This window comes from Carlito syrichta, unplaced genomic scaffold (assembly GCF_000164805.1).
Source record: "Carlito syrichta isolate Samal-C Ts95f unplaced genomic scaffold, Tarsius_syrichta-2.0.1 Scaffold305631, whole genome shotgun sequence".
Lineage (NCBI taxonomy): Eukaryota > Metazoa > Chordata > Mammalia > Primates > Tarsiidae > Carlito > Carlito syrichta.
This window is the reverse complement of record NW_007249727.1, coordinates 360,480-380,318: the sequence shown is the minus strand read 5'-3', so window position 1 is coordinate 380,318 and position 19,839 is coordinate 360,480. Positions and strand designations below refer to the sequence as shown.

At 37.2% G+C, this 19,839-nt stretch overlaps 1 protein-coding gene across 1 annotated transcript in view; it reads right to left on the bottom strand.

Moving 5' to 3' along the window:
- Positions 1-19,839, bottom strand: part of LOC103264212 (ATP-binding cassette sub-family A member 13-like) — a 254,311-nt gene that overhangs the window by 31,631 nt on the left and 202,841 nt on the right. The window contains exons 22-23 of the mRNA XM_021714356.1: positions 13,319-13,469; positions 6,792-6,926 (exon numbers count right to left, since the gene is read on the bottom strand). Of these exons, the coding sequence (XP_021570031.1) occupies positions 6,792-6,926; positions 13,319-13,469 (286 nt within the window). The remainder of the gene's footprint in view (positions 1-6,791; positions 6,927-13,318; positions 13,470-19,839) is intronic.

Genomic DNA, 19,839 nt, shown 5'->3' with positions numbered 1-19,839 from the left:
AGGCAAAAGACTTAAACATTTCTCCAAAGAAGACATACAAATGTCCAACAAGAATGTGAAAAGGTGCTCAACATTATTAATCCTGAGAAAAATGCAAATAAAAATCACAATGAGCCGGGCTCGGTGGCTCAGCCTGTAATCCCGCGCCTTTGGGAGGCTGAGGTGAGTGGATTGCCTGAGCCTGCAGTTTCGAGATCCGCCTGGGCAGCGAGACCTCATCTCTACAATAAATTAAAAAAAAAAAATCAGCCGGGCGTGGTAGCGCATGCCTGTAATTCTAGCTCCTTGGAAGGCTGAGGCGGAAGGATCGCCAGATCCCAGCAGGTCGAGGCTGTGGTGGCCGGGAGCGGCCACTGTACTCCAGTCTGGGTGACAGAATGAGACTCCAACTCACAAAAAAAAAAAAAAATCACAATGAGAGGCTAGCTTATGCTAGCTAGGATGGCTATTATTAAAAGGATAGAAGATAACAAGTATTGACAAGGATGTGGAGAAAAGGGAACCCTTGCACACTGCTGATGAGAATGTAAATTGGTACAGACATTATGGAAAACAGTGTGGAAGTTCCTCCAAAAAAATTAAAAATAGACCTACCATATGATTCAATCTCACTTCTGGGTATAGGTCCAAAGGAAATAAAATCATACCTGGAAGAACTGACTGCACTCCCATGTTCACTGCAGTATTATTTACAATAACCAAAAAATGAAAACAATCTATGTAACCCTTAATGAATAAATAGGTAAAGAAAGTGTGTGTGTGTGTGTGTGTGTGTGTGTGTGTGTGTGTGTGTGTGTGTGTAATGAAATATTACTCATTTTCAAAAACATGGGTGAATCTGGAAGACATTACACTAAGTGAAATAAGCCAGACATGGAAAGACAACTGATTCTTGATGAACAATCAAAAAGTTCAATGCATAGAAACAGAGAGTAGAAAGGTACCTGGCATGGGGAAATGGCATGATGTTTGTTCAAGGGTAAAAAATGTCACTTATGCAGGACAAATATGTTCTGGAGACCTAATTTACAGCATGGAGGCTGCTATAGTTTTAATGCTTTGTCCCCTCCAAAATTCATGTTGAAGCTTAATCCCCAATGCATCCATATTCAGAAGTAGGGCCTTTGGGTCTCCTTCCTTTGAGTCAAGAGGGTTCTGCCCTTACAAATGGGATTAGGTGGATTTAAAAAGGGCCTTATGGAGAGAATTCATCCCTTTTTGTCCTTCTGACTTCAGCTTTGTAAGGACACAGAATTCTTCCCCTTTGAAGGATACAGAATTCAAGTCATCACCTTGGTGGTAGAGACAGGACCCTCATCAAATACTTGCAGGATGATCTTGGACTTCCCAGACCCTAGAACTCTGAGAACTAACTCTCTATTCTCAATTCTTTATGAATTACCTAATCAGTAACATTCTATAAGCAGCACAACAGACTGATACAGGGACTACAGTTATCAATGCTGCATTTAGAATTTGAAATGAGCTAAGAGGGAAGATATTAAGTGTCTTCATCACGCACACAAACACACCAAGGCAATTAGGTGAGTTGATCAGTGTTAATTAGTTTGATTTTGGTTATCAGTTCACAATGTATATGTCTATCAAAACACATGTTGTATCCCTAAAAAGTATAGAATTTTTATTTGTCAATCATACCTCAGTAAAGCTGGAGGGAGCAAGTTGGGCTATATCTTCACATCGGGTTGGTTTCCTTTCATGATCTGGTTAGGTAAGCCAACCTTGATGTTTTTAAAATGAATTTTCAACCTCCATAAAATTTCAGAATGATATCCCCTCAGAAGACATATGATTGCAGAAAAAGGCTTCATTTATTTAGCAACATCAAATAAATTGATATTTCTTGGAAACTGAAGCTTTCTCCTTCAATAAACACCAAAGCATTTCTCATTTGAACCACTTTTGAGAGAATTCTTGCTATACTGCGTGAAGTATTTCTGTGCTTTTTGTAGTCAGAGAGTTCGAAACATATATTTCTTAAGAACCTAGAGTCATAAACTGCTCTAAAGAAAGAAACAGAAAAGAAGTAGATGAGGAAATAAATACTTGTGTGTCTTTTCTGCAAATCAAGCAATATTGTACCAGTTATAAAAATAAGTATATAAAAGGTATGATCATACATTGTTCAGTAATGCATATATAATTTTATATTTTCCTGATTCCTGCCTTGCTGTCAGCTCTGAAAGTCACTTCTAGTCTCCCTGTGGATAACTCCAGAGGCCCTGAAATGGATCTCTTTAACCTGATGCTCTGAACAGTCACCATCATCACAGTCACTAATGGTCATTCTAGCTTACCGCGTGCTAGGCACTGGGCTATATGCTTATGTGGGTTATTCCATTTGCTGCTTTCAGTGTTCCATGAGACAGATGCTATTATCAGGATCATTTTTAGAGGAGGAGGAAGTGGACATAAAATATGCAGGGCCACATGCCAGGGAGCTGCAAAAGCAGAATCTGAATCTAGTCAGTTGCATCCCAGAGACTCCATTTTTATCACTATGCCACACTCCTGGGCATCCAAGTGGAGCCGAGAACAAAGATGCACAAAAAAGCAAGTCAGGGTCTGCAGTGAGCTAGAGACATGGCTCGAGAACAGTAAGTAGCCCCTTCATCCGACAGAGGCGACATACTGTGAGTGGCTGGGCAAAGGGACATTCAAGGGGAGGCAATGAACACCCACATCTTGTTATTGGGTCACACAATTCTGTCTCATCTTGAAAAGGAAATATAGTCTGTAAATGGCATAACTGTGCAAACAATAGTCCTTATTATCACCTGTAATCTGAAAACCATGATTTAGAACATGCCAAGACAAACTTACAGCAAGTACAATAAGTATTCTGGTGAGTGTCCAGGAGACAACTAGTAAATAATGAAACCATTTTCCAACACAGACCTGAATTCCCATTTACTCCCCCACTGAAAGGCTGTTTTTATTTGATAAACAAGGACAGGAAAAAAAGGATCTGCTTTGTTTCCCACACTTTTTGATGCCCCCAGACATTTTACCAATGTAAAGCCCTGTAGTATCTGCTAGTGTTCAGAATCCCATCTATGACAAGAAACATTCACCTTTATTTATTTATTATCTAAAACGCATCACATGTTATCACAACTACTTTTGAATTGCAAGACGATTGACTATATTTCTTGACATTGTTACCTCCAATTAATGCTTTGATCAAGTCAAACCAAATTAACTGCAGTTCCTGGCTCAGTTACAGACCACCTTGTCTCAAGGCCATTGCCCATGCTCCAGGCTCTTGCTGGAATTTGATCCCTACCACCCAAACCATATCCACCCTGCATCCAATACCCATCCTTACAATTCACCATGATGAATGTCCCTACCACTATGATAAACACATATCTGCAGAGAGAAAAAGACTTCAAGCAACACACTAGAGGACAAGCACAACCGACTTTCAGATTACAGGTGAATTCTAATATTCTCTTAAAATACTGTTTCAATGTTAAAATTGTATTGAATTTTCAACTTGACAAATATGAGCAAATCTTTCAAAAGATATGAATTTCTGTATTATCATTTCCAGGTCTGAGAAGAATGATGTTAGTACTTTAATGGGTATTGCGTTGAATCTGTAGATTGCCTTTGGCAGGATAGACATCTTAACAATGTTGATTCTTCCTATCTATGAGCAAAGAATATCTTTCCATTTGTTTGTGTCTTCTTGGATTTCTTTGAGCAGTGTTTTGTAGTTCTTGTTGTAAAGGTCTTTCACTTCTCTGGTTAGGAAGATGTCAAGGGATTTCTCTTTTTGGGGGGTGGCTATTTTCAATGGGATTGTGCTTTTTATTTGGTTCTCTGTCTGCTGTTGTTAGTGTATAAGAATGCAACTGTCTTTTGCATATTTATTCTGTATGCTGAGACTTTGCCAAAGTCCGTATTCAATGAAAGCAGGTTTTTGACAGATTCTCTTGGATTTTCAAAGTATGGGATCACATCATCAGCAAAGAGAGATGACTTAACTTCTTCCTTTCCTATCTGGATACCCATGAATTTCTTCTCTTGTTTAATTGCTCTAGCTTGGTCTTCCAACACAATGTTGAAGAAGAGTGAAAGTGGGCAGCCTTGTCTTGTTCTGGTTCTAGGGGAAATTGGTCTATTTATTGTCTCAATGTCTTCTTGTTTCAATATTGGGAGGTTGTGTGATGTCAGAAAGTCCTCCATTTCATTTAGGTTATCAAGCTTGTTTCCATACAGGTGTGCATAGTAATCTCTAACAGTCTCCTGTATTTCTTCTGGGTCAGTTGTGATTTGATCTTTTCTTTTCTGATTGTATTTATTTGGGGTTTTGCTCTCTTTTTCTTGATCATTCTGGCTAGGGGTCCAAGAATCTTGTAAATACTTTCAAAGAACCAGTTTTCATTGTTGTTGATGGTTTCTATATTTTTGTCTTCTGTGTCCCGTATTTGGGCTCTAACTCTGGTGATCTGGATTCTTCTGCTAAAGTTAGGGTTTTGGTGGTCTTGCCTTTCCAGTTCCCTTAGGTGATTACACAAACAACCACAAATAGACAAAATAATCCTTAGCAAAAGAAACAAAGCAGGAGGCATCACACTTCCAGACTTCAAACTTTACTATAAGGCTACAATAATCAAAACAGTTTAGTATTGGTACAAGAACAGGCATACGGACCAATGGAACAGGATAGAGATTCCGGAAGCAAAGCTTCGATTTCTCAAACAACTCATCTTTGATAAAGCCTCCAACAACAACAACTGGGGAGAGGAGAAGCTATTCAGTAAACAGTGCTGGGAAAACTGATCACATGCAGAAGATGGAAATAGGACCCCTACATATTACTATACACAAAAATTAACTCTAAATGGATCAAAGACCTAAATGTAAAACCTCAAACTATAAGAACCTTAGAAAATGCAGGAGACATCCTTATAGCAATTGGAACTGGCAACCAATTCCTGATCAAAACCCCAAGTGCTCATGGCATAAGAGATAAGATAGACAAGTGGGTCTTCATCAAACCAACAAGCTTCTGTAAAGCAAAAGAAACCATCAAGAGAGCAGGGAGACAGCCCACGGAATGGGAAAAAAATATTTGCCAACTCTATACCTAACAAAGGCCTAACATCTAGGATCCATCTAGGAACTCAAACGTGCTGAAAGAAAAACAAAACAAACCAAAAAAAAAAAACAGCCCTATTAAAAAAGTGGGCAAAAGACATGAACAGAAGTCTCAGAAGAAGACATACAGGCAGCCAACAGCCACATGAAAAGTGCTTAGTCTCTCACTAATCATCAGAGAAATGCAAATGAAAACCACTTTGAGATACTGCCTAATCCCAGTGAGAATGGCCATCATTAATAAAACAAACTACAATAGATGCGAGTGAGGATGCAGAAAAAAAGAAATGCTTCTACACTGCTGGTGCAAACTAGTGCAACTTCTTTGGAAGACAGCGTGGCAATTTCTGAAAGAACAAGTAATTGACCTTCCATATGACCCAAGATTCCCCCTATTGGGAAAATACCCAGAGGAATTCAAATCATTCTACAAAAAAGATACCTGCACACACGTTTCTTGTGGCTCTATTCACAATAGCAAAAACATGGAACCAACCAAGCTGCCCACTAAAGTTGAACTGGATAAAAAAAATGTGGTATATATACACATGGAATATTATGCAGCCATGAAGAAGGACAAACATATGCACTTTGCAGCAACTTGGATGGATTTAACATCTATCATACTCAGTGATCCAATACAGAAACAAAGAACAGAGTACCATATGTTCTCACTCATGAGTGAATCTTGAACAATTATCATAATACTATAATAAAGTGATTGACTGTGGTGGAAAACTGCCAGGCGAGGGAGGGGGAATTGGTAGTTGAGGGAAACTGCCAGGGGAGGGGGGGAAACATCTCATCAACAAGGGTACCTGCATAATGAACATTTGTATACCGAACCCTGAATTATACCCCATATTTTTAAAATAAAACATTTAAAATTAAAACACAAATGATATGAGGGGTGGATCCCCCCAAAATAAAATTATCTTTTGGAGTGTGTGCCCCTTGTAGTTCAAGCTTCCCCCACTAGACAAGTGTTCCAGAAACCCTTGGCATCAGTGTATACCAGCTACTAGTTTGTGAGAGGCTGTTTGGCTTTGGTGATTTTTCTTTTTTTTTTTCAGATTCTTTCAATGAGTTTGCACATTTTATGATGAGTGACTTACAAGTGCACCTGCCCAAATACTGCGCTGAGTGTTCAGCAGTTTTTGACTAGAAACAGCATGACCCCCATGCCCCATACTCCCTAATCACCTGATCTCACCCCAAGCAACTTTTATTTTCTTTCCCTGGAAGAAAAAAGTCCTCAAAGGAAAACATTTTGCTAACATCAGTGGCAGAAGCACTAAGAAGCAACAAAATTGAAGAGTTCAAAAACTGTTTTGAGCAGTTGAAAAAGCAGCTCAACAAGTATACTGCATGAAACAGAGAGTATATTGAAGGTAACTGAAGTTTAAACATGTAAGAATACACAATTTTTTGTAGGTAAATTCTGGGTTTTTTGGAGTTCCCCCTCCTAAATGTGTTATTTCTGTAAAATTCCAATGATATGCTCCATTTTGTTTGGACAAACCAATTTACTAGTTCCTAGAACCAGATTTGGAAGTTCTTGAGTTAATTTCTAGAAGAACTCTTATAAAATCAATTTACAAATATACATGCAATGTGTATCTTCAAGACATTGGCAAATTCCTGATATTTCCACTACTCACCAACAAAAGAATGTCAGGTTTCCCCACCAGGGCCAGGGCTGTAGAGAGTTTCCGCTTGGTTCCCCCACTGTAGGTGGCTACAAGTTTGTCCGCGTGGGCTTCAAAGTGTAAGCGCTTCACGAGGTCTGCTGCCACCTGGAAGAGAGGAATGCTCATGATCACATCACCATTCACTATGGTGCCCATCAGACCCCTGGGTCTCAGCCCTGGCTCTGGCTCCTCTCTCTCCCACTACCCCTGCCCACCCTCACACATACAGTCAAATACACCTGAAACATCCCCTTCCTTGTTATAGGAGCTAATTGCGAATAAACAGAGGGAGTTTTCTGTGGCTGGAGGCATCTAACTGTGGTCAGAATGTTTGGTTTTGGAGCTCAGGGAGCAGGATGGACAAGAAATGCAGACTCAAGGCTGGATCCAGGTGAGTATTCATATTAAGGCGAGCCGAGAAAGGTCAGCCAAAAGGAAGATGGGGAAGGAAATGAATGGGAATGAAACAAAAGAGAGAGGTGTCAAAACTTCAAGAGAGGAGAGAATTAGAGGAAATTTTCAATATTAACCAAAGAAATAACTATCCCCTTGATATTGAGAAGCTACTCTTAGAGTTTACACACTCAGAGGGTGAAATCCATGTTTTCAGGTCCCCAAAATGGTGTCAGTATTCACAAACCTCACACCTGCAGTCACAGCAGCATTTTGACTACCCAAGTGGCTCATGCTAACAGCTCTGTTATTCTTTCCTACCATCAACCGACCACCTGCTCACACATCCTTGAGGGCCCAGGTCCTTCTTGTATCTTTCCTCAGGAAAGATAACTGTCCCTTCTTCTGCGTATTGCATTTGTCAATAAAACACTTTTATTCAGCACTTTCCACTGTAATTTGCACCACACTATGTTTTCTGTTTCCAGTCAGGTCTTCTAGGCTGTATCTGTTCCTCTTGGGGCCCAAATTAAACAACTAATTTATAAATTTTACAGTTGTGTTTAACTCTTGTGACCTTAGAGGTACTAATATAGATTCAATTTTCAGAAATCATCATACAATAGAACTGACCAAGATTATATGTTAATTCAAATTCAGGAGAAGAGAAAAAATTCTCTATACAACTATGAAAATGGATTAATAACTAAATAAAATATAGCTTTAAACTAATATATATACATTTTTGACAAATAATACAAGTTAGGATTATACTTCTAATGATGGCAACAAAGTGTTAAGAACATCTAAAAGTATTAGGATAGTAATTTTGTCTCCCTACAGAAACTTTCAACGGAAATTTTTCTATTACTTTATTTGTGCATCCTCAAAATATTAGGTTGATGCATAAGTTCACAGTATTTGTTTTGTCATGGCAACACTGCAACGTTGGGATTTGTCATTTGGAGTGACAATGCTGTGCTTGTGAATATACCTTGCATTTTGCAGATCTGAAGAAATTGAGTGCTCTCTGTAGGCTAAATAAGATGGAGTGTCAAGTACAAAACAACAACGAAAACCCAAACACTTCCAACATACTCTTCTGTTTGAGTTTAATCGAGGAGCAAAGGAAACAGAGACAGCTCGAAACAGTTGTGCCGTGTACAGGGACAATGTCATCAAGGAAAGCACGGCAAGATAATGGTTTTGTCGTTACCAAGAGGGCCACTTTGACCTGAGTGATTCTCCACGCGCAGGAAGACCCCTGGGCTTTGATGAAGATCATTTAAACACTTTAATCCAAAATGATCTACGCTAGTCAACCTGGGAACTGACAAATGTGATGAACTGTGACCACTCAACCATCATGCCACATCTGTATTCCATGGGCAAGCAAAAAATGCTACGAATTTAGCATCAACCCTATATATTGGAAAATTAATTAAGAGACACAAGAACTGTTCTTGTGGTCAAATTCAAGGAAATGTAGATTTTAAGACCTAAAAGATTCATGAAGATGATATCTTGAATCTGCTGCTGTCTGCCAAAGAAAGTTATTTCAGCGTCAGTAGTTAGTTCTTACTGAAAACAGTAAAATCATTTTTCCCAGATTGTTTTATATGACTCATCCTTTTTCCTGGTTTCATTCAGTCCAGTTATTTCAATGAACATAAATTAAATACCATTTTATTTAAATAAATAAAAATAGGCAAACAAAACATTTTTTATTTAAAACAAGCAAACAAATATTAATGGAAGAGCTACCTAGATGAAGAAATATAATGCCTAGCATTGCAGAAATTATAGAGATAATAGATGTATTAATATGTAAAGTATCCAAATTTTCTATAGAGAGGAACTACCAAAAAGTGATTCAGACCTGGGTGAACTTCATAAGGAAGTAAACCAGACAGGCTGAGGCACATTTCCCCATAAAAGAGAAGGAACCCTGAGCATGGCAGACCTTGTGAGGAAACTTCATCTTTCTGAAAAAAAGCAAACACAGTAAGTTCTTAATTAACATCATCAGTAGGTTTTTGGACAGAACCTCTAGTTTAGGGTCATGGGTGACCAGAGCCTACCCCATAATGCAGGACACATAGCAGGACATCACCCTGGACAGGATGCCATCCCATTGCAGGGCACACTCACTCAGCCCCCCATGCTCACTCAGCCCGGGGTAACTTGGATACACCAGTGAAGTCAACAAGCACAGCTTTGGGATGTGGGAGGAAATCAGAATACTTGGAGAAAATCCACCAAGACAGGAAGAATGCACAACCTCCCCACAGACAGTAGCCCTAGCTGGAAATTGATTTTATTTTTCTCATTATTAATATAATCAAACAACATTGAATGATTACTTATTTGAGTCCCTGCCATACTAATAGTAGTGAGACTGGTAAAACTGACAAGATGAAAAAATAGTTTTGATTATTTTATATTAATTAAAATTACCCCCCAAAATGAAAATATGTATGTCTATGTGTGTGTTATGAATAAAATTTTGACCTCATTAACAAGGGTACCTGCATAATCAATGTTTGTATACCTAACCCTGAATCGTACCCTACATCTTTATAATAATTTTTAAAAATCTAAAAAATAAAATAAAATAAATAAATAATATTTTGTTTTACTCTCATTCATTTTATTCAAAGATTAGCAAAAACATAAATGAAAGCTGATAAACAAAGCAAATAACAAAAGAACCAGCTTCTGTAGAAATGCACCACAGAATGATAAGAGAAGTTTTGAGTAAACACACCAAACTATGATTATACATTTTTATGAAATCAGGAAGCATATGTCATGTTTCTCCAGTTTCACAAAAGGTTTAAATATGCACCCTACAAATCCTGGATTGGTTAACCATATGAAAGATTCTAGAATATACAGGAACAGATGTACCAGTTTGAGCTGATGTTTTCTGAATGTCATGTTGTCAGAAAACAACTGAAAATGGCCCAATAAGAAGTATTTTGTTGCAGTCTTTTCTGTACTCAGCACTGTTGTCAAAATGATGTCAAATGCAATGACTTAGCAATCATGGCTGGCAAAATACTGCCTAAACCCCAAAATGTCCTAAGTTAACAGATGTTCTCTCTGCACTTTGGTATTTTTCTCCCATTAGCTCTAGAAGTTGTATCATGCTTAAGGCAAGAGCCTGAGATTCAGTTAGAAATCTCAGGAAAAAGGAGCCAAGAATTTCAGATGGAAAGGCCTTTTTTCTGACCCTCCTCTGATGACCTCCAGGCCCATTCTTCTTATCTTGTAACTTCTAGATCCTTCTAGCAAAACTGGCTGTGTGAATGGAAGACAAAAATAATGGTTGTGCATGTAGAGAAGATAATGGGAAGCAAGGCACGGTAACAGTTTTCCCTAGTAGGAATGTGCAGGTATTAACGAAAACAAGATGGCAAAGGCTCCTGCTTCTTCTATATCAGAGAAAACTAAAATGAAGAACTTGCCAGTTCTCAATCCAATTAAAAGTGTTATTTGGTAGTCTGGCACAACACTAGTCCTGAAACTATCTACCACAATTGACTTCCTTTAAATGTTTTCTCTAGCATCCCAGACTATGTGTCCCTCATCTACTGAATAATTTGTTATGACTTAATATAACATGTTTTACCACGTGAATTGAATACAGGCTCAAATATGTACACTGTACAAAACTGTAGAGCAAATGAAGGGGAAAATTGAAAATCATTACATCAACCTACCAAACCTAAATTCATGTCTAATAAAGAGGCATCTTTTTTTCTCACCCAATTGAACTTTTGGAGGGTTCAGGAAGTGAGCGACATGACCTTACACAGAAATAACCAGGAAGCTCAAGCAAAACTGGAGGCCCTGGAGTGCAAATGGAGTTCAGTGCCAGGCTTGGGCTCTGAGGGTCCCAGGAAGGGAGGAGACGGTACTATGCGGCTGAGTGGGAAGAACCCTTCCAGCCAGCACAGAGGGTCTCCACCTAGAATCATGGAGGATAAAATGGTAGCTGCCCACATTACAGTGAAAATAGAAAGCAACCTGAAGAAAAGAACCAACGTGAATAACAGATTCGTCTGAAAAAAGTACGTCCTAAATCTATGGAGTCCTGAAGGCGAGGCCCACATGTTGGGCCCAACTCCAGCCAGCAGAAAGTCAATCCACAGGAGAAGCTTCCTGTTGGAGAAGCCTATTGGAGAAGCCACGGTTTCCACTTCTTCAGGCAAATAGGGCTAAAAGGGAACCAGGGACTCCATCTCACACAAATAGAAACCTGACTTGAATATACTGTCAGGATAGTGTTTTAATCAAGAGTATGTATTTTGGAGCTGGTTTATCTGGTTTTATAACAAAACTCTGCCACGTGCTAGCTATGTGAACTTGGGCAAGTTACCTAATTTCTCTGTACCTTGCTTTCTCCATTTGCGAAATGGGAATAAGCATCTACTTTCTATGGCTGCTGTAAAATACTTAGAACAGTGCCTGACACCGAATAAATATTGAAACATCAGCAAAAACTATTGTTTTCTGTTATTTTATAATATTATTTTCTGGTTACCTTGCCATAAGCACCTCAAAATAGACATGTTTTTTCTGCAGTTTAAATATTCCCCAAACTTACAGGGCAGAGAAATTTGTCAAAAAAGACACTAACTCCTTTGGGAACAATGTAAAAGTGTACTGACATCTCAGAAACAAGAGAAAGTAGCAATGCTGTCTGCAAAATCAGTTGCCGTTTTATGTAAGAATTGAAGACAGTTCCTAATTGGTGACCATTAAAGTCTGTCCGCTCTTGGTGAAGCAGTTTAGAAAAACAAGGTTATAAGGCAGCTAAGTATCAGGACACAATTGCCCTGAATGACAGGAAGAAGAAACACGCCTTACTAGATTAACGAGAGCCTTTTCATAAGCACATTTCTCCCCAACAACAAAGCGCCCAGCTTAAAGCCTTCACCAAGCATCTGCCTTTTTAATCAAAAACTAACAAAGGGGCTCTAACAACGATGAGCACCTATTAAAGATGAAGCCAACAGTTAGTTCTGAATTCCAGCAGCTGTTTAACCACAATAAGTAGGTTTCCTGTGGGGTGGTCAGTTGCCTTGCTTTGAAGACCACTGGAGGTGGGTAAAGGGGCCAGGGTCCCTACAATGATGTGGAGCGATTCTGTTCAATTTCACTTAAAGTTACAAAGCATAAGTAAGAAAGGAAGGCCGAAGCATTATAAAAACAGCACACAGAATGAATGTGCATGAACCAGTGAAGGCAATGGCCATTAGTTTCGTCTCCTGTGAGTCCTAGGATGTTCCATCTCCTGCAGAATCTAATTGCAAATGCATCACATAAGCCTCTTATTTCTGCTTCCACTTCAGCATCCAGAAATCCAGGGAGCAAGCACCCTAGTCTTTCTCTAATGAGGTTCAGAAAAGGGAAAAATGTGCCTGATGCAGCTGCCATTCCAGTGGCCTCCTGGTGCAAAGTCCTCTGATCAGTCTGCCAAGTCTGTCCGCTCTGGTTCACTGACCACTGCTCACAACGGAAGTGACGGTTGTTGCTGGCTCTCCCCTATTCCACCTGCCTCTCTCTCCTCTCACAGTGATGGGTTGGGGGGTCCTGCAGTACCTGCCACACCTTTATTCTCCCAAGGCCACCCACAAAGGAACCCCCTGGCAGGAATCTGTCAGTCCACTTACCAGGAAGTCATCCCTTCCAACAACCCCCCAGATTCCACACATACTCTGTGCCTCTTCCTCTGTAAGCCTTGATAACACAGAGTTTATATTTGTTTATACAAAGTAATAGTCCAGTAAAAGTAAAAACCATTTAGAGAGGGGGAAAAAGAGCAAGGGATAGAAAGTTATAAATAATGTGATTTATGCCTACCCTATCACATGCCTTTCTCATACAGATATATTTCAAATACATAATATGAATAAGGCAAACATATCAAAATGTTTTCTTTAGGATCACCATATTGGAAAGTAACTTTCAGGTAAGTTTATCTGATACTATGGTTCCTTCTTGCAGGGCGAGACAGCTGCCTTGCAGCTGGAGGTAGTCACCAAGAATTTCTCAATAAATAGGTCTCTTTTTCTGAAAAACCCCAGGACATTTACCTCAGGGATGCACTGCTTTGGAATTCCACGTAGGCTGCAGTAATAATGGAGATGTTCCCAGCCAGTCAGAAGCTCGTCCAGGGCATCCTTTTGCGGACAGTAGCCAATGACAATGCCATCTGCACCCACAGAAGACAGGTTCACCGCATCTCTGTGTAGACAAGCAGTGAGGCTAAGAACAGCAACTCCTCAAACAAGCATCAACCCATTTTATAAATTTCCTTCATCAGTAAGAAGTCCACTGCAGTTTGTTTGATACAATTATTCCATTTCACATAAATACGTTCAATTGATAATAAGTGAAGGATACCAGAATATGCCACCCAAAGTATGCCTCTTTGACAAATGGATTATTTTGAACTAAGTTTGATAACATTTTGTTGATCATTTTTGCATGTATATTCATAAGACATACTAGTCCATAGTTTTCCTTTCTTGTAATGCTTTTGCCTGGTTTTGGTATTATGGTAATGTTGGCCTCATAGAGTTACTTCGAAAATGTTCCTTGTGTATCTATTTTCTGGATTGAGTTAATTGATATCACTTCTTTCTCAAATGGTAGAATTCACCAGTGGAACTGCCTACATATAGTACCCTTGCTTTTAATATTATTCATCATTGATTCAATATCTTTAATTGGTATATATCTACTTGGATTGTCTACTTCTTCTTGTGTGAGTTTAGGTAAATTATATTTCTATGAATTTGGTTTATTTCAAATAATTTATCAAGTGTGTGGGCATAAACTTCAGAATATTTCCTAATTTCTTCATGTGATCAGTAATGATAACTTAGATTTTTGATATTAGTAGCTTGAATCTTATTTCTTTTTTCCCATGGATGGTTTGGCTTGGACTTTATCCATTTTATTGATTTGATCTTTTAGTTTTATTGATTTCAGTTTTTAACTTCATTGATTTTTCTTGATTATTTTACAGTCTTAAATTTCATTGATTTCTGCTTTGATTTTTATTATTTATTTTCTTCTGTTTACCTTGAATTTAATTTGTTCCTTTTCTTTCAGTTTCCAAAGGTGTACGCTTAGATTATCCATTTTACTTATCTCATCCTTTCTAATACATGTATTCAATTCCTAAATTTCCCTCTAGGTACTACTTTTGCTTTACCCCATGAATTTTTATAGGCTGTATTTTCATTTTCTTTTAACTTAATTTTTATAATTTATTTCATGACATCTTTTTTGACCTATGTGTTATCTAGAAGCGTGTTGCTTAATCTACAAATACGTGGGGATGTTTAAAGCGATATTTCTATTACTGATTTCTAGTTTAATTCCATTGTAGCATGATAGCATTGTTTAGGTGATGTCTATTCTTTTAAATTGGTTACGGTGTATTTGGGCTTTTAGTGTGAGGTTTGATGTTTATCTGGCTCGGAGTTAAGTTGTATTTACTGGTTGTTACAGCTGTGGCATCAGAATCCACAATTTTTTCTAGTGTTCCACTGTTGTCTTTGGGTTTGCCTAGAGAGTTCATCTTAAATGGAGTCTTAGGCTTGTGGTTCTATTAGTCATAGTCCCTTGAAGATTTCTATGGCCCCATAATTAGGTCACAGTCTTCCAGAGGCTGAGCTGGGCATTTTCCTTTTCCCAGGTCAGTTAGGCTTTGGGAAAACCTCAGTCAGTTAGGCTCTGATAAAAATACTTTCCCCTTAAAGCTGGCCTTTCTAAGGAGAATAGAGAGCTCTGAGCATATTTCTATATGACTACCTTCTGTTGGAAGCATGATGGGATTTTTCTCCAGTCTTCACAGTGAGAACCTGGTAGGATTTCTGAATGGAATACTCACGAGTGGGGAGTCCCTTAAGACTGGGACCTCTCGGTTGTTTGAACTCTCAAGTTAGTCTACACTAAGCCTATAACAATTTTTCAATTACAGTTGAAGTGTAATTGAAATTCTGATTCTGGCTCCATCTGGTGACTTCTGCTTCTAGGTCACCTGATTCACAGTTTCACAGTACCAGGTTCCTTTTAGAGTAGTTGTTCCCTAGTATCCTTGGGGGATTGGATCTAGGAACCCCCTTGGATACCAAGTCCATGGATGTCAAGTCCCCTATATAAAATGGTCTAGTATTTGCTTGTAGTCTACACATATCCTCCTGTACACTTTAACTCATCTCTAGATTACTTGTGATACCTAAGACAATGTAAATGTGATGTAAACAGTTGTTTTACAGTATTGTTTAGGGAATAATAAAAAGGGGAAAAGTCTGTACATGTTCAGTACAAAACAACTTTCTATTTTTTTTCCTAATATTTTTGAGTCGTGGTTGATTGAATTCATGAATGTGGATCCCATGGATGTGGAGGTCCTGCTGTGATCTCCTGACTGCCTTTCCAGTTCTGGGGCAACAGTTTGCTCTGTAACTTCAATTCTCTCATGGATCTAAAAAGAGTTGGTCATTGCCTTGCTAAACTGTGGTGTGGCCATGTGCTCTTTGAGCTATGGCCAGGCCATGTTTTCTTAAGCTTTGGCCCCCTCCCCTATCTTGGGGAGGTGAATCTCCTCTTTCTCTCTCACTCTAACTTACTTTCTAAATAAACTATATCTCCTCATTTAAAAAAAAGAGTTGGTGATTTTCTTTCTTTTTTTTTTTTTTTGGTATTTTCTTGTTGTGAAAATGAAGGTGATCACTTGTAAGCCATTTAAATGTTGTACAAAAGATCAGAATTCAGTAATTTTTTCACTAGAGTTTCTGTTTCATTTTTTCATATTCCACATCCTTGTACCACTAGAAAAGCTATAAATTTAAATGTGTGTCTCCATCCTAAATATTATCCACTATTCTCTTACTCATCAATCCAATAACTTCTAATATATACTCTGGGACAAATTCTCAAGTTTATGCCTGGCATCAGTAATTAATATTCTGTACTTTTAACTCTTGATCTTACAAATATACCAGAAAACTAGATTTAATGTTTGTTGTGTTCTAGCATTTACTTTACACTGGCACCTGTAACAACTGTAGTATCTTGTCTTTTAAATCCAGCTAGTGCATTTATCATGAAATTTTCTAAAATCTTACTCCTTTAGATCATGAGAATACCAAATTTTAAAAATGAAATTATCTTATATTTAAGTAAGTACAACTGTCCATGTATAATTTTCACAGTCACAATCTTTCACTAGGGCTTCAATCAGTTTTGTTCAATAATTTTTATGATGTGTATGTTGTATTGTTTATTCATTCTTGCAAAAGGAGCAAGAGTTTCAGATAAAATACAGATATTCATTTAAATTTGCATTTCAGATAGACAATAAATAGATGTTAAGTACAAGTATATACCACAGAATATCTGTATGTATTGTGTAAAAAATTGTTTACTGGAAATTTAAGTTTCAAGTATTTCCTATATAGGAGAATATTTCTAAAAGACAGTGAGTACATTGTCTGTGGCTTCAAACATACCAACTATGTGTTATTTCAAATTTATACCAAAATCAAAGCCAAATTGGGAGGCATTTACAAAAGCCCACAAAACAATGGAACAGCTGGGTAAAATGCAAGAAACATTATATAAAGACTAGGAACTAAAGATTCAAATCCCAAAGAGATGAAAAACTCACTGAGATGAAACAAGTGTTTTTATTTGTTCCTTGACGCATTGATATAAAATGAGAGAGAGAGGCGGTGGTGCTCTGTAGAAAGTGACTGCTAATCAGAGAAGCTAAGAAAAGCTGTATCAGCCTTTCAAAGAGAAAAAAATTGAGATCTAGGGCTATCAAAGCAGATAGGATTTGAGGGGACGACATCCCAGAGAGAAGGAAGTAAAGAAAAACCTATAACTGTGTTGTGCTTTTATTCCTGAAATAGTCAAGGATAAGCAGTACAGGTCTATAACTGAAGAGATAAGGCATAACACAACTCCAAGAAGCTGAAAATCAAGCAAAACTATCAGGATTATAATGAAGTTGGGATAATATACTGGAATAATAAAAAATGAAGCTAAGCAGACAGCAAAATGTTGGGATTCTAATAAATAACCATGACTTTCAGTCAGGATCATTGAGCGGTGAAACCCTGGGAAGCATAAAAATAGAAAAGTCCTTTAAAAATTTAGTAATTTCATCTAGTTTTCTGAATGTATGAAAATGATTTTCCTGTTCTAATTATATATCAATGCTAAAAAGAATTATCTTTGGAAGATAACAGAATTATCCAGAGTTCCTACATGTTTTCATGCTGTCAAACTTTATCATGTGTTACGGGTAACATTATGTTCCACACACATACACACACACACACACACACACAAATTGTCAGAGCACCTTGGAATATAACCTTATTTGGAGACAGGATTTTACAGAGAAAATCAAATTAAAATGAGATTATCATGGTAGGTCCTAATCCAATGTGACTGGTGTCCTGATAAAAGGGGAGAATATGGACACAGAGACATACATAGAGGGAAGACTATACAAACACATAAGGAGAAAATGGCTATTTACAAGCCAAGGAGAGAGACCTGGAAGAAATCCTTCCCTCATAGCCCTTAGAAGGAACTAACCCTGCTGATATTTTGATCCGACTTCTAGCCTCTAGAACTGGGAGAGAATAAATTTCTATTGTTTAAGCCACCCAGTTTAGGGGACAGCTTTGCAACAGTCCTAGCAAACAAATACACAATGCTATTAAACAGAACCAAGATGAAAAACAAACAAAAATAAAATAAAAGTAGTAGCCTCACAGGTAATATAGGTATTTGAATTATCAAATATAAATTAGACTTTAACAGAGTGCAATTAATATAAGAATAAACTAGGTGAAAAAGTGGTGAATTACACCAGAAAATTAAAATCTGTAAAAGAGAAAGCAAATAAAAATTATAGGGCCAGTTATGGTGGCTCATGCCTGTAATCCTAGCACTTTGGGAGGCTGAGGCAGGAAGACTGCTTGAGTCCAGGAATTTTAGACCAGCCTGGGCAACAATAGCGAGACCTTATTCTACAAAAAATAAAAAAAATTAGCTTTGCATGGTGGTGTATGTCTATAGTCCCAACTACTCAGGAAACAGGCAGAAGGATTGCCTGAGCCCAGGAGGTCAAGGCTGCAGTAAGTCATAATTGTGCCACCATATTCTAGCCTGGGTGACAGAACAAGACTTCTAATTCAAAACAAAACAAAAACAAAACAAAAAACTAGAACTAGAAAGTTACAATAAACACAATTAAGAAGGCAATAGAGTACTTTAAACACAGTAAAGTATATTAATATAATTTGACACAAATACCAATATTAGTAATACTAGCAACATCACAATAGATATTAAAATAACATATTAGTATATCATGCACAAAATTTCTGCATAGAAATGTAATAATTTGTATGCTATTTAAAAGTCCTTAAAATATTATGTACCAAAAAAGAAAAAATAAAAAGACTGAAAATTTCTACATCTAAAAAGATATTGAATCATCAATTCCAACTGTTTTGATTAATCCAGGCTCAAATGGATTAATCAGGGCATTCTTTGAAATACATCATTACCTTAATATTTAAATCTGAAAAAATATTTTAAGATAAGTAAAATCACAGGGCAATTTATCATAATAATCATTGTAAATTTTTAATAATTATTACATTAAGTCAATTGATGTATAATATAAACATATCAATTGACTTAAATTTTCAAGTCAGCTTTATTCATAAGTCAAATAATATTTTTAAACAAAATTTAAAAATCACTGAATGCAATACAGTCCATTGACAGGTTAAAAGATACTATATGATTATCTCAAGAGATAGGGAGAAGTATTCAGTAAAATTTTTAAAACACTCATCATAAAAACAAACAAATAAAAATCAAAACTTGAAAAAAAATATTTTGCAAAGCAGGAATAGAAATATAAAAGAAACTTCTTAATCTGATAAAAAGTATCTACATAAAACTGTAGACTTTAATATTTAAGTTAATGATAAAATATTAAAAATCTTTGATATCAAGAACAAAACAAAGGTCCCAATTATCATGTTTTCTAGTCAACATTATAATGATAGTCCTGGTCAATGCAATAAGGCAAGAAAAAGAAAGATATAAACATTGGAAGAAAATAATAATACTGTGTATGTTCGGAAATGAGATCACATGTACATAATATATATAAAAGAATCTACACCTAGAGAAATCATAATCAAACAGCCAAAAACTGGAATTCTGGTAGAAATAAGAAAGAAGTGACTCATAACATACTAAGGACCCTCATAACGTTAGCAGTTGACTTAGAAATCGGAGGTCAGAAAACAACAGGATGACATACACAAAGTGCTAAAAAAAAAAAAAAAGAGGTCAATCAAGAGTTTTAAGTCAATCAAAACTATTTTTTATAATTAAATAAGTATTAAGACATTCACAGATAAACAAAAACAGAGTGTGTGTTGAGTAGAGTTGACTCAACAAATACTAAAGTAAGTTTTTGGGGTTTTTTTTTGAGTTGGAATCTTACTCTGTCACCCAGACTAGAGTGCAGTGGCCGCTCCTGGCCACCGCAGCCTCGACC